We start from the raw sequence: 15,790 nt of genomic DNA on the forward strand, positions 1-15,790 counted from the left end.
TTATTTTTCATTTCTAGATAAACCTTGTATAGGTGTTTCTCTGCACATTCAGCTGTGATCAGAGGTGTTTCCACCTTTACAGTGAGGCTTTACAACAGCCTTGTTGGCAGTATAAAGAGGTATTTAAGGAGTGTATGGGGCATGAGGGTAAACAAGAGACTTTTTTTTGAAGCTGTGGAAATGTAATTAAATTATGCCCACAGACCAAATCCTGGCTTTCTTTTTTTCAGCAGCAGACAGTGAAAAACATTGAATGGCATGGATTTAAACCAAAGCCAGTTAGTATCAACATGAGAGTAGGGAAAGTTAATGAACTGATTTTCTACAAATAGTCTACTTGGGCTAAAGAAACTCCCTAGTGTATACTTTTTTGAATGAGAATTTCTTATCCAAAATATATTTTTAATAAAAAATACAGAGAAAAAATACTTTATTAAAACATAGCTTATTTAAGAATTTTGCTGGTTGTCTAGAGAAAATAGAAGTTTCAGAATTTCTTCTGTGTGGCATAATCTAGAAAATTCACCTTATTTTTAGACAGAAAGGCATTTTGCTAGATGAAGACAGGTCAGTGCTAGAAAGCTATACATATAATCTTGGAGGTTAGCTGTAGTAGGCACTAGGTGGTGAAGTGCAGTTGCCTGTCATTTTTATAATTTCTATTAAGGATTATGTAGAATAATGGATAAATAATTTCATTATTTACATTAATAGGCTTTATACATTTTTTTTGAGCACTTTCCAGAAATAATTGGTGTTGAAGAGAAGGTTGCTTCTGTACTCAGTTGACCCTGAGCTCTTACCCATTTTCAGGGTTAGTGTAAAAACTTCAAAGTTCTGGAAGATATGCTGAAGTGAAATTAATAGAGGGTGAGAATCTGAGATTTATATGGTAACTGTTTGCTTCATTGTTGCATCTCAAAGAAAAGATCCTCAGACCCCAAATGACCCTGGTCACCTCTCAGCAGCCATTAAAGAGCCTGATACTCACAATCAAATTGTAAATGCATAAGAAAGTGAGACTATTTTTTTCCTGTCAGCAACTGAAGGGAAGCACCATCTGTGGATGTCAGCCCATGTTCACTTCATAAGTGGGAAGAAAGAAAGGAAGTTCACTAAAACTTTTCTTACTTCAAGGATTCATTATGGTGGTGGCCCAGTTAAAAATGCTCATGGATTGCATTAGACTGAGGCTGCTTCTACTGACCCAGTAGCATTCAGTGAAAGGAAGATTTGCACATAATATCCGAGTTGCATGAAAGTGGGAGTTACTGCTCCATCAAAGTGGGGATTTCCCTATGAGATACCAGAGGAATGATGTTTTGTCCTCAAATAACTTTACTTCATCCTTTCAATGAGACATTTTTCCATTATGTCCCCTTTCAAAATTGCTAATGAGGGAATTTTTGAAAACGAAATTCCTTCTTGTGTTCATCAGTTTTTGGTAAGGGCTGTTGTTCTGGGAGCAGTGCCATCCTTTTATTTGTTGTTTGAGATGCATGATGATTTTAATTAAGCAGTCATTTGTCTGTGTGCATCAAAGTGGCTGCCTTCAGTGACCAGAGAGCTATAATTACAAGCCCACAGGGCAGCTGAAATATTTGTTGCAGCCCTTTAGAGATTTGTGGGAATTTCTGTCTTCACCAAAGATGATCCCTTCTCCTCCTGGACAGTATTGACTTGGATGATCTCAGCTATTACATTGGCAGTGGGTTTGTGGCGGTCAGGAAATGTTCATCATTCAGAAGCCCTGAGCCGCAGTTAGTGTTACAGGTTTACAAATTCCTCCTCTGATATCCCAAACATACCAGTTGATTATTTCAGGTCTCCTGCTCATACACTGTGTTGAGGGCAATACACATGTGGAAGCAGAGCTATTCTATGTGCTTTAGCAAGTCAGCACAGGAGAGCCCCATCCTTTGACACAGTGCAAGAGCAGCCTAACTCTTAGATGAAACGGACCAAATAAATTTTACAAGAACTGTTATTCTGCATGCAGGTGACAAAAATCATCAATAAAGGGGGCTGCAGACCAGAAATATTTGTTCTTTTACTGGGAGAGCATTTAGGATGGTTTCTGGGACCCATGTCTCTTTACCTCCCAAACCACCCTTGCATTGTGCATAAGCAAGTAACTTCTCTGACTCTCACTAGTAGGGAAAAGAGATGCAAAGTTGCAGTGAAAGCCAGTGTATTCCCACCTGACAACACGTTATTTCTTCACTTTGAGGATCACCTTATTGCAAGTAATTGTGCCTTACCTTTAGCAAATTCAGTATATACTTCCTGTTCAATGTATGAAAAACAAAGCATTTCCATAACTTCCAGACTCTTCTAGTTACTCCCTTACCCACTTCTGACTCAGTGAATTAAATTAATTCTGTTTCCAATACAAACATGCCAAGTCATTTTGTGCATGCTGTGGCAAGCTGTCTGGGTAATGGGAATCAACCCTTGCGACAATAATCTCCATTTTATACCAGTTTCACAAGAGAGGAGGTGAAGGGCATAGCTGATCATGAATTGTTCACCTTGTGTCCAATCTCAGCTTTGCTTCCTGCTGTGTATACAACCATGGAAAGAGCAGGCATGAGGAAGGCAGCTAAACACAGCCCTTACCTTTTAAGTGGATTTCACTTGCTCCCCTCAGGCATTTATCTGCTGCAACTGTGCAGTTGGGAACTCCTGTTGTGTATTCCTCGATAACCCATCTGCTTCTTGCTTGGAGTAATGGAAATGGACACAGCTTTATCATAAATTATGTGGGTATGTGGAAGATAATGAAAATCATTGCAGCAGCAGGCTGTACTCCTGCTATCCCTGCATCCCATCTAGAACTTTCCAACATACAACTTGCTTCTATTATGCATCAAGGAGGTCCAGTAAGGTGGGCTACCAAGGTCTTAGACACCTAGGACACTTGAAATAATGACTCTGTGTTTTCAGAAATAAGCCTTCTGAACAGGAGAACTGTGAGTGAAGAAGGTTGTCAGTCTCTTAGATGCTACATAGAAGCAGAGAGTGCACTTGTCTTAAGTTCAGAAGCTGTATTCCAGTATACATGTGCAGGGAAGTTGTCCCTTGCTCATGTTGTGAGTGAAACAAAACTTAGGGAGGTAGCCATGGGATTTCAAGGAACTGGGGCAGAGGGTCTTGCAGGAAAATGCCTAAGGGAGTAAAGCCAGTAGCATAGATTTATGTCTTATTGATGGTGTAATTGCACAGAAAAAAATGGATCTCAAGAGAAGCATAGGCTTGACTGTGCTTGGAGCATGGTAAGAGAGGAGCTGCAGGAAGAGTCATTTCCCTTAAGTGGAAACAAAATATTTTTTTTTCCCAGTGCTCAAAACTGGAGACTAGACAAGTGCCGAGCTTGCAATTACAGAGTCTGCATGGCTACCCAAAACAACAGGATTTTCACCAAGAATAGTAATGCAAGACAATTGGCAGCAAGTAATGAAAGTGGGCATTGATGATCCAAAAGGAGCAGGCATCTTGCCACCATCCTTAAAGGTGTGTTTATTCTGATGTAAGGATGTCACTGCTTCAGTTCTGCATCCTGCTTGTTCTGGTGCTATGATTTGTGCTGCCTGCTGTTCACAACAGCAGATAACATTCAGAGCTGGAGTCTGCAAAGTGCTGCCAATACTGGGCTGCATCATTGCAACTGCTAGGAATGGCTGGTCTCAAGAGAGTTTCCTGCTTTCAGACGCAAGAGGAAAATAAAGAGGTGACCTGACCTGAATGAAGAAGGACGAGGGGGAGGGGGAGGGGGACAAACAGAAGAGAAAAAGAGAGGAAAGTAGCCTGTCTCTCTCAATATTTTCTTTTCTGTGAACCATTGCTCCAAACAGCAAAAGAGGAAACAAATATACAGATTTGATTTCACATATGAGAGACATGTAGTCACCACAGTGAAAATTGTCATTTAAAAAACCACTCTGTGAAAGTTTCAGTTTCCCTGAGGCCTGGATATTTGGGATTATGAGAACTGTGGGTTGAAATTTTTTACAGAACCCAGAGTGTTCTGCCAAATGTTTGGGTGTCTCTGAAATGGCAAGAGAAAAATGAGAGATCAGGAGCTCTTTTTCTTGGTTGTTTTTTTTTTTTTCCTTCACTTCCTGCCCTAAAAATATCTGAGTTTTAAATACAGGGGGAATAATATATACCGACTGGGTAGAGTTCCTTGCTTTGAAGCAGACTATAGTTCTCCTCCAGTTGTGCCATTTTTAGGTGTGCTTATTTTGCATTGTTACAACAGGCAAACACTGTCACAACGTTTGCATTGTCACAGCCTTTGTGTCAAGCTGGACACTTGCTTGGCATGCAGGACGATTTTAATGGGAAAGCTGTGACATTACTGATGGTAGCCCCTCCAGTGATGTGCCACCCTTCTCCTCAAGGTTCACATAACCTATGCTGGATTTTCTGTTGAGTTTGGGATGTTTGCTATTATCCCAGCATGTTCTTTTGGATACTTGTACCATGAGCCTGACATCAATTTCAAGCATGTATTTTCACAGTGAGGTCAATCAAATAGTGCTTAGCTTCTGTGCTGCTTCATGGTGTACTTTCTCCACAGGTCTGAGCTGGCTTTAAAGCAAAGAAATCAGATTATTCTGCCAGAGCAAGTAGATCAAAGGATTTTACCAGCTCTTTCCTGCCCAAGTATTGGTAGAGGTGCATGTTTCTCCACAGACAGCTATGGCTTGATGAGCTGAGTCATCTCTGTATCACTTCCCCGCGCTCTGCAGGCAGATTTCTAAACAAGAACAAAAATTATTTTGTAATGGAAAAATTCTCTGACTATAGTATCACAGGGATTAGTTTTGGTATAACTTGTTTTCTTCAAGTTATACTTGCTTTGGGTTTGAGTTTTTTGTAATTGATGGCAGTGGTTTGTGGTTGCTGGAGTTGTTTTGACTGGAACAGTTTGACAAGCGTGATACTAAACTCTAGGTTGTTTTGACCAATGTAACACACTACTCAGACAAAAAAGTCAGTAGTTGTTAAGAAATAACAATACAAGAAATACAAAATCATTACAAAACTTAGCAGAAGACCTTAAAATCATGTGGTTCAGGGGCTTCCTGAACCAGACATATTTCAGCTTCTGTAGTAACTGTCCCCACAATATTCCTTCTCTTTGACTGTCCCCTGGCTCCCCTGGAACATCCATCACATTCTAGAACCCACAGCATCCTGAGACATGGATTTCCACAGCAGACCATTGCATTGGCTTCAAACCTGTCCTATCCCATTTCACACAATGGCTCTTTTTTTCCTTCCTGTGGAAAACAGAGTGAGCAGAGACATCCACTGGCTATTTCCATGATTTTACAGACCTCTATTTGATCCTCCCAATGCCTCTTGTTCTTCCAAGTGGTTTTTACTGAGTATCTGATATATTTTGTTTTTAGCATTAAGAAGATGGCACTGACCAGCTTTAGTGCTAAGAATTTCATCCTTTCCAAATCTAGTTTCTTGCAAATAAATTTATGGCTAACATGTTGTACATCCACGTATGAATGCCTGAATACAAATCGCATTTTTCCACAACATGAGTCACCTTCCTGTTTGATCTATATTCTTTTCCCATCCTGTAGAACTGAGTGAAAAAAAAAAATTATTTTAACTTTCCCATTTTCCTTGTAATTTGTTGAAGGGAGAGATGCAAAGGTTAAATCCTGCTTAGCTCATTAATATCTCAAATATTCAGAGTACCTTGAGACTACCTCCCAAATGGAACTCCTCTACTATTTTGGAAGGGTAACTATCTGTGATTATCTGAATTCTTACAAAAGCAGCACAGATAGATAGACAAAAAAATCTTAGAAAGACAAAAAAGTTTTCCTTTAGACATGCTACAATCACAATAAAACTAGTTCTAGTCTTTTCCACCTCTCTTCAATCCAGTTTCTGGAGTAAACTTCTTTGTTTAAAGCAAGCACTTTATTTTCTTTGTACCAGGACCGTTAGAAATTTGTTGTTTAGCAGGAATACTTGGAAAAAAGTAGATTAACATAGTAATGAGGAAGATTTATTAGCTTACACGTAAAAAGTGCCTTAACAAATGCTCAAGTTAAGCATGCGCTTCAAATCCCATGTTTTCAGTAAAGTACTGAATTAGAGAATTGTTTAAGTGGAGAATGGCATGATGTCTAAAAACCTTGACATGATGGTTTTGGTAGGATTTTTGTCATCCAGTCCTGTCTTCTACTGTACCAAAACCTGCTTACATAAATCAGGTACACATATAGCCCTAAACTTCAGCAGGTTCAATATATACTTCCTGTACAATATATGAAAAATAAAGCATTTCCATAACTTCCAGGCTCTTCTAGTTACTCCCTTACCCACTTCTGACTCAGTGAATTAATTTTATTCTCTTTCCAGTACAAACATGCGAAGTCATTGTGACTAGGATAAACCTAAATGGAATGTGATATAGTGACCTGAAGGCAGATTGTGCTGATAGCTGATTCGCACAGTCTTTAGGAAAAAAAAAGAAAAAGAGTACTTTTGTTATCATTTTCCTCAGCCATAGGTTATACAAAATCTGATGGTAAAGGCATACACACTTAGGCTGCCTGAATGCCAGTGAAATGGAAACATGAGCAATATTCCAATTTAACTCCACAGAAATCCACTAGTTAGTAAGTAGTTCAAGTATTTTAGTGTCTGCTGTATTGCTGCCTACAGGGAAAATACTCTTAAGTGCTTTCTTTTTCTCAAAAAGAAAAGGAGTTTTCATGTATCTTTTATAAGGCTTTCTTGTCGCATCCATTATACAGCATGACACAAACAGTCAAAGGATATATTGTGGTGGTTTCTATTACGTGTTTTAGTGACAAGGTTTTTGTGGATGGTAGAATATATGCATATATACATGTTTGTGTGTATATATATGTATATATATGTATATATATGTGTGTATGTGTGTGTGTGCATACAAACATATATAAACATATGTATATATATATATGTAGATGCATTTATCAATCTAGATCACTTAGCAGTGAAGATGTATATCCCTTATGTTGGCCTATGAAGTGTCAAATGTGGGGTGTTAATGCATACATATATGAAATCCAACATTTTTTCACCTGGCCAGCTTGACACAAACAGGCAGAATTATTCTAAGAATATTAAGCCATTAACTGGAACAGCTTTCAGAACTACTTTATTCTTGTCCATGTCTGACCAGCTATTTGAGAACAAAACAAAAAACAAATTCTGGTTTTATACAGAGTCCATGTACACTGTTAGTATCACAAATGGAAAAAAAAGGCAAGAGATGTCCCTGAATAATATTTGGGTTTTAACCCTATAATCATATAATACCCTATTCACTTCAAGAATGGAAAGGGCTAATGCACATTGGAGGATAGGAGTGATGATGCACAGATCATAGTTCTATATCAGAAGGATTTCTAAAGATGCACACAAATTCTGTATGCCGGTATGTTTGTAAATGAAAACTTCTGTGTGCGGAGACCAGTGAGACATCAAGATAGGCACTGTTTGTGACATTTTAGTTACTGGAAATTTAGATTTTCTTACTCCGTAACAACTTCAGCAGACCTGTTGGAGCAAGAGGAGAATGATTAGAGAAATGGAGTACCTCTCCTAGGAAATGGCTGAGAGATTTGGGATTGCTCAGCTTGAAAAAGAGAAGGGGTGACCTGATTGTAGGGTACCTGAAGGGATCCTACAAGAAACACAGAGAGAGAATTTTGACAAGAGCATGCAGATACAGGACAAGGGGGAATGGCTTCAAACTGAAAGAAAGTAGCTTTAGATTAGATGTTAGGAAGAAATTCTTTACTGTGGGGGTGGTGAGGCACTAGAACAGGTTGCCTGAAAGGTTTGGATGTCCTGGGAATGTTCAAGGTCAGGCTGAATGGGGCCCTGAGCAACCTGTTCTGGTGAAAAGTGACCTTGCCCTTGGCAGGTTTTTTGGAACAAGATGGTCTTATAGGTCCCTTCCAACCCAGACCATTCAGTGATTCTAGGATTCTATTCTCTGAGGATATATTTGTTCAGCAGTAGTCTTACATATTGCAGACAATGGGGACTGTGTGTAAATGTAGATGTATGTGAATAATCAGCACATAAGAGTGCAAAACATTACAGAACTGCTTGATGTATGCAACATATAGCTACTTTGCTTCTTCTAGGTCCACTACTCCAGCTTTTCCATCACAATTCTGACATCTAGCTCTTCAGCAGAAGTGGTTCAAGCAGTTTTCTACCTCCATGTTTTGTTTTGTTTTCAGTGAGCTTGACATTAACTAATAATTTTTTTAGAGTTTCCCGATCTTCCTTGTAAACTGTAAATGCAATGTTTTCCTCCCAAAATGCCTTGTTTGATGATTAATTCTGCATAGGCAGAATCTTATCATATACTCTTAAGGATGAGGCATGAAAGTTTGAAATCCTTGGAAAGCAGAGAATTCCCAGAGCATCAGTAAGGCACCTAGAAATAGGTAAGAAAAACTATTTTGTGGATGTAAAGAATCCCCAAATATCTTCAAACTCAACCTTACAGCTACTTATATTTAATATTTAAATAGAAAAAAAAAAGAAGAAAAAAAAAGTTTTGCAGATAAGAAATAAAAACCATTGTTCCAGTAAAAACAGAGGCTGACTGCCTTCATTTATTACTCATTATTTCTGTCTTGGCTACAAAAATGAGAGGGAACCTGGTCCAGGATGGTGATGGATGGATGGATGGATGGATGGATGGATGGATGGATGGATGGATGGACGGATGGATGAGGAGAAATGCTCCCAAGAAGGTGCAGAAGGCTGACAAAGGCAAACAGTTTACCTGCTTAAGAAGAAGGTGTTGCACGGGGAAAAGCAGGTCATTCTCCTCTTGAAACACCTGAGAGAGTCTGCTGCCTGCTGAAGGGAGCAGCCTGGGCACAGGCGAGCAGCAATGAACGGGACTGTAGCAACTCAGCTGTGGAAGGGACTGTGCTGTCCTTGCCACCACTTGGTCACTCCAGCTTCAGGGACCTGGTAAGGGCCAGCTGCTGGCATATGCTGGTTACTTGAATGTTAAACACAGATAGCTGGATGTTGCCAATCCCATTTACTTTGTATGTAAATCCCATGCAATCTCGCTGGAACATCTTCTCCCCATTGAGCCCAGGGAAAACCTTACCACCAACCCTGCTGGAGGAAAAAGAGGTCTGCAGTCTGCTCTCTTCCTCCCTGCTTTTGTGACACTTTGCTGTCACACGACTGCACCACACTATCCATGGGTTTGGTGCCAGCATCTCAAATGCAAAATCACATCTTTGTCCCTTTAACTTCTCTCTCAACTGTTATGCCTGTTTTCTCCCCTCCTCTGGGACTGTGCACTGTTGCTGCTCCGGCTGCTGGGAGCAACCGAGGAGAATTTCTCCTACTGGCAAGTAACCAGCCAGTCTGGGGCTGGCATCTTCCCAGGACAGTGCCGTTTGCATACCAGCAGGCAGAGGAGCAGGTGAAATGGGACTGGTGTAATCTGTACAGATGTGTTTGACTGCTTACATGCTGTTACGAATCTGCTACCCTTAAAGCCTCCATTTCTCTGACGAGATCTCTCTCTCTCTCTCTCTCTCTCTTCCCCCATCTCTCCCTCTCTCTCTCTCTCTCTCTCTCTCTTTCTCTCAAAATTATTTTTCCAAGGAGAAAAGGAAAAGGCAGACAGAAATAGAAGGCAAGAGACAACAGCTTGAGGACCAGATACTTCAGCTGCAGCATTTCAAGGTAAGGGACTGATGCCAGAAATGATGGATTGACTAAATCTGTTCATTATTAGACATGCAGATCACACATCTGAAAGCTGGGAAAAGCCCACTCTGACATGAAGCAGCTTTCACTGCCGGAGCCTGTCTCTTGCAGTGATCATGTCCTGCCTGCTTTTCATTCCATGTGTTTCATGCACAGGACCATGTTTAAACAGTTTAGGAGCATGGAGCAGGAGGGTGTGAGTGCAGGCAGAAGAGCAGTGCTGTTATTATTAAATGTTGTTATTTATTATACATAATGATGAGACACCAATCGCTGCAGCTTGGGTGTGCACTGCATGGCTTCAGCCAGCACTTTCTGCCTGCAGAGCTGCGTTGGATTTCTCTGGTGCTGTCATTAGGTTTTGTGTGTGTGCATTGCAGAAGGAGTGTTAGCATGCATCTGTGTATGTGTGTAAAGATTTTGTTGTAGAATGAAGTTATTAGGTGTGCATGGCATAATAAAATGGGCATGTATGTACATGCAGGGAAGGTGTTGATGCATATGTGTGTGTCTACATGGAGAAACGCCTTGATATTTAACAGGGTGCCGAGCAATCCCAGTCCCTGTTGGTCTCCATGACAGCTGCAGATAGCATCATTTGAAAGCCATCCTTGCTGTTTCTGTTGCTTATTCCTCCTGTCAGGAGCATATTTGTGCATAGCAAAGATAAGAACAAAAACATAAATGTGATCTTTTTGTAACTGGTGAGAATTTATGGGTCAGATCTTGCTATATTAATTCAGTTGGGGAGTCTGAGGAATTACAGTGATTAAAATATTGGAGAAAGATTATTAGAACTGGGCAGTTTATCCTCACAGCAAGTGAGCTGAGCTGTATTTTTAAAATTAAGATATTTAGGTTGCTTGTGGAATAAGTGTGTGTGTGTGTGTGTGTGTGTGTGTGTGTGTTTGAACAGTGCACCTGCATCAGGCGATGATGTGCAGAATATCTCTGTGCACACATGCACTTGTAGACCACAATGCAAGTTATGCTATAGGCAGGATCTTTCTCCTGCCTTTCCAAGACCCTGCAGTCATGTTCTGCAAATTATTCCTCTTTTTCTGGTAAACACAATGCAGTTAAGTCCAAGTAATTGATATCAGCCTACACAAATGCCCCAATCAAGTTTACGACCAATCTGTGGATGTCAAACATTGGTGTTTCCAGTCAAATATGTAATTGCATTTCTGTGGGGCAACAGAAATTGCCATTTTGTTCAGGCTTCCACTGAGTATAGGCAGGGGAGTATTTCTTTTGATAACTATAGGTGCTGCAGCAGAGCAGTAAGGTACTGTTCCAGCACCTTCATGATGCTTGTTTTTTTCCTTTTTGCTACCATGCTGATGACTCCTTTTAGCATGTTAACTGTTTCCAAGCTAACTACATTACGATTCTTCAAGAAATTCTTTTAAGTAGAGCCTTTTGGATAGATTATTCTGTCAATTTTATGCTTCACCTGTTTTACTTTGATATAGCTGTTGCTATGTTTTATCATCACCCATAGGAAAAGCAAAACCCCTTAAGGTGGTGCAGTGGGATCAGCCCCTCAGCTGATGTAGACTGGCTATGCTATGTTGATTGCCACTAGAGGAGATTCAGTTTTGCTGCATGGATTTTTTCAGAGCACACATGAAAAATAGCTGTGTTCTTTTTTTTTTTAACCCACAGGCTGGAGTAAGAGCAGTAATCATGCAGGAAGCTAACAGGAGATGAGGGCACAGAAATTTAATGGCAGAGACATTTAAAATGGCAGCTTTTTCAGCTAAAATCACAGTCAGACTTAAGGTCTGCAATGCTGTGTGCAAGGGTGAGCATCAGGAGATGATAAAATCTTCACTACCTCTCCATTCAGTGTCATCACTTGTCACCAGAGGAAAACTGTGCTGCTTTTATAGGAGTGGTCATGGTGACTGCTGCTCTATGAGATGCCTGTACCACCAAGCAACTGTGTGCTGGGAGACCTGAATGAGGTGATAGCAGAGGTCTAAGTGAGGTTGCATATTTCATCCCCATTGCTGCTAGAATCTTCCTAAAATTAAAATAATAAACATGTTTAAAAATGGACAGAGAGGCAGTGGCTGGTAGTGTTTCTGTTTCTCTTTGGAGACAGATGAAGAAAAGTGCATTTTTGTTTCATACATCATTCAGTGTTCTGGTTGCTTAGTGAAGTGCTGACCAACATTTCATTTCTCCTGCCAGTTTGATTTGCTCATTTGCAAAAATGCGCATCCCCCTGCCACCTCCTTAGTGCTTTCCCTCACCTCATCCTGCTTGTCCTCAGCCTCTCCAAGTCAGGGGCTCCAAGTCTGATATGAATAGAGTCCCACAGTCTGAGATGGCTCCCCAGTCTGACACACCAGACCAAAATAAGTGCATCTATTTTCCCTTGGAGTGCTAAGTAGAACATGATTCATATCCTGAATTATGTGGATTTTATCTAATTCTGTGCAAGGCATACATCCAGGTTAAAAGACCAGACTTCCCTGAGAAGCTCTTGCATTTACTCAAAATTCTGTGTGGCTGTTGATGTCCATATACAGTGTAAGAATTTCATATCAGTGTTCATTAAAATCTGCTGTGAAGAAACCTTTGAAAGTGAAATCTGGGTTAATCCTGTGTCTGCAGTATCTGGGCTGATCCCACAAGCATAACAGCTTGAATTCACACAAAGACATTCATGCCAGTATTCAATGGGTTTGCTTCATTTTTGTGCAATGTCAGAGTAATTTTCTTTTTAAAATGCACTGTGTAAAATAGCATGTTTGGTTACCTAATAAAGGTTCTGGAAGCTACAGGGTTTCTGTTAATTTCAGAAAATTTTATTCACATTGGAAAAATATCTAATAGAAATAATTTATTGCAAATGTTTGTGCTGATTACCTGCAGTTTTCAAGTTGCTGATGCCAATTAGACCCCTGAAAAAATTACTTTACTACCAGTTCATTCATTTTTTTGCTTTTTACACATCTGGCTGAAAATAAGGCAGCAGCAGGTGCTGTCCCACTGCTTTAGGCAGAGCAACCCTGCAAACACCAGATCTAGTGAAAGTCAGCACTGAATGTAAACTAGGGTTAGCAACACATTTTACAAAGACTCCTGAGTATGAGGCCAGTGCTGAGGACACTGGAGCAAAGGTGTAGCTCAGCTATTAATGGTCTATATGAGATTCAGTGTTAATCAAGTGAAACCTTTCAAATGTGAAAATCTGAAGCAGTAGATAATCTAGAGAGGTATAGGCTCTAAAAGCTGAATTCCCTTTTGCTGACAGTGAAACCATATCCTCTCTTCTGTGAATCACTGCAAAGTAAGGACATTGGTGGGGACAGATTCTCTGTGTAGTACCTCAGGGGCATTGGGGCTCTCTGTTGAAGGCAGGAGGTGTATTTGTCTACATTAAAATCAGATGTCTTCATTGGAAAGGACCTAGGTGTTGGAACAGATATAAAGATGCTTTGAAGCCCCATTTTTTGAGGTTGAACATGCTCTTTTGCTCTAATAAGAGTCAATTTACAACAGGTCTCCTAACTTCATTCCAGTCCTTAATATGAAAATATTAAAATAGGAAAATATGAAAATATTAAAATAATTTTTTTCTTCCATATAACACAAGACTGACAGAGAGAGTTGTAATTTTGTTGTTATTTTTTAATGATAGATAGAGTTTAAACTTCATACCTCAGCAACTTCTTGGCCATACACCTACAAAAGGGGCATCCTCATCCATGGGAACTGGAGGTGTTACCAGGTTCTATCTTTTAAAATTGGAGAAGTGGTCAAAATTTGCCTTACATCAAACATATTCTTTGCAGTATCTATCAAAATTATTTGGTTTCTGGAGAAAGACTGAGATTTATTTTGATTGATTAGTTGAACTGTGGAATACAACCTACAAGCAACAAATCATTGTTTTAAGAACTTGTCCAGCTAGGCAGCAATTGGGCAGACCTGTTTTAAAAAGATTTACTATTTTGAATAAACTCCAGAATAGCAATATTTCTTCCCAAATCCGCCTGCCTCTGTAATTAGTTGAAAAGAATTTCTGTTATTGTTCAATGAGCTCTGTTTGGTGGCCAAGGGTAATAAAATAAACAGAATAAACAAAACCTCCTCATTGAATATAAAAATACTATGCTGTTATTTCAAGTATTACAATTAAAATAAATCCATTTTCCACAGTTATATTAGTTCTGGAGTGGTATAAATATTAGGGACCTATTTCTTTTAACATCTGATTCTTAAAGACTGCAGTTCATGAGCACAATCTAAAGCATAATTACATCTTTACTCTCAAGAAAAGGAAAATCTTTTCACATTCCTATAGAGATTTTGTTAGGGTATGATTTTAGCTGAAACTATCTTATCTATAAATAAATTTTAATTTTATAGTTCCAGTTATATCACTGTCCCAAATTTAATCTATTCTTAAAAGAATTGCTGTCGGAAAATATAAATAGATATGTCTGTCTCTCTCTCAATATATGTACAACATTGTGGGAAAAAAAAAAGATAACTTTTGCAAATGAAGGAACTTTTTTATTTCTTTATAGTGAAACCCTTTATGATTTTCAAGTAAATTAATCCTTAAACCAAATGGCATCTCAGCCAAGCACACAAAAAATGTTTGATGGTGTCATACAGTCTCCATTCCCTACACAGTCAGTGCAATATTCTCCAAAACCTAGTTCAGAGATAAGGATGTCATGTAGAACAGTGTTAAACGCCTTGCACAAGCCCAGGAAGATGACATCAGTTGCTCTTCCCTTATCCACCAATGATTTATGGCTTCATCGTACAAGGCCACCAAATCTGTCAGGTATTATTTGCCCTTAATGAGGCCATGTTAGCTGTCACAAATCATTTTATTTTTTATGTGGCTTCACATAATTTCCAGAAGGATCCTGTTCCATGATTTTGCCAGGCACTGAGGTAGATGGGGCTGATTGGCCTGTCATTGCACAGGCCTTCCTTTTTTTCCTTTTAAAAGGCAGAGGATATCTTCCCACTTTTCCAGTCACTGGCAACTACCAGTCTTCCATAATTTCTCAAGTAAAATTAATAACAACTTACCCCCCTCTTCAACCAGCTCTCTCATCGGGTCCCGTGGACTTGTGCATCTTCAAATTCCTTAGATGGTCTTGAACTTCATGTTCTACTACAGAGAGTAGTTCTACATTCTCCCAGTCCCTGCCTTTGCCTTCTGCATCTCAGGCAGTCTGCTTGGAGCACTTGCTGGTGAAGGCTGAGGCAAAAAAGTCATCAAGTACTTCAGCCTTCTCCATGTCCTAAGTAACCATGTGTCCTTTTTCTTTCCCTAATTTTGCGTTTATCACCAATATATCTCTAGAAGCGTTTTTTGTCACCTCTGATATCTCTGCCCATATTTAAGCCCATTAGGGCTTTAGCTTTCCTGACCTGATCCCTGCCTGCTTGAACAATCCCTTTGTATTCCTCACCTTGAGGAATTGCTTTCACTTGTCCTTGCTTTCACCCTCCACAGGCTTTCTTTTCATGTCTTACTTTGTCCAGGAGATCTCTGTTCATCCACACAGACCTCCTGGTATATTTGACAAGCTTCCTCCTCATAGGGATAATCACTCCTGAGCTTGGAGAAGGCGATCCTTGAATACCAACCAGCTTTTCTGGGCACCTCTACCCTGCAGGGTTTTATTCTATAGTACTCAACCAAGCAGATCCCTGAGGACGCCAAAGTCTGCTTTCCTGAAGTCCAGGGTAGTGAGCTTTCTGTGCACCTTCCTTGCTGCCCTAAGGATCTCAAACTCCATTTCATGGCCCTTGCAGTCCAAGCTGCCCTTGAGCTTCACATCTCCCACCACCTCCTCCTTGCTGGCAAGCACAAGATCTAGCACACCACCTCTTCTCCTTGGGTCCTCTATCACTTGAAGAGGAAGTGATCATCACTGCATTCCAGGAACCTCCTGGACTGGTTATGCCCTGCTGTTGTCCCTCCAAAAGGTGTTGGGGTTGTTGAAGTCCCCCATGAGGA

General features: G+C 40.0%; 1 protein-coding gene across 15 annotated transcripts in view; it reads left to right on the top strand.

The window, feature by feature from the left end:
• Positions 1-15,790, top strand: part of PALM2AKAP2 (PALM2 and AKAP2 fusion) — a 280,598-nt gene that overhangs the window by 46,166 nt on the left and 218,642 nt on the right. For 5 of the 15 annotated variants that reach the window (XM_085567945.1, XM_085567946.1, XM_085567952.1 and 2 more), the window contains exon 2: positions 9,682-9,762. The exons of 1 other annotated variant lie outside the window; for it this stretch is intronic. In XM_085567945.1, the coding sequence (XP_085424071.1) occupies positions 9,682-9,762 (81 nt within the window). Of the gene's footprint in view, positions 1-7,836; positions 9,199-9,267; positions 9,497-9,681; positions 9,763-15,790 lie in introns of those variants that run through there. 9 more of the 15 variants (XM_085567949.1, XM_085567944.1, XM_085567950.1 and 6 more) reach the window with 6 other exon arrangements.

Source organism: Lonchura striata, chromosome Z (genome assembly GCF_050655825.1).
Source record: "Lonchura striata isolate lonStrDom1 chromosome Z, ASM5065582v1, whole genome shotgun sequence".
Classification (NCBI taxonomy): Eukaryota; Metazoa; Chordata; class Aves; order Passeriformes; family Estrildidae; genus Lonchura; species Lonchura striata.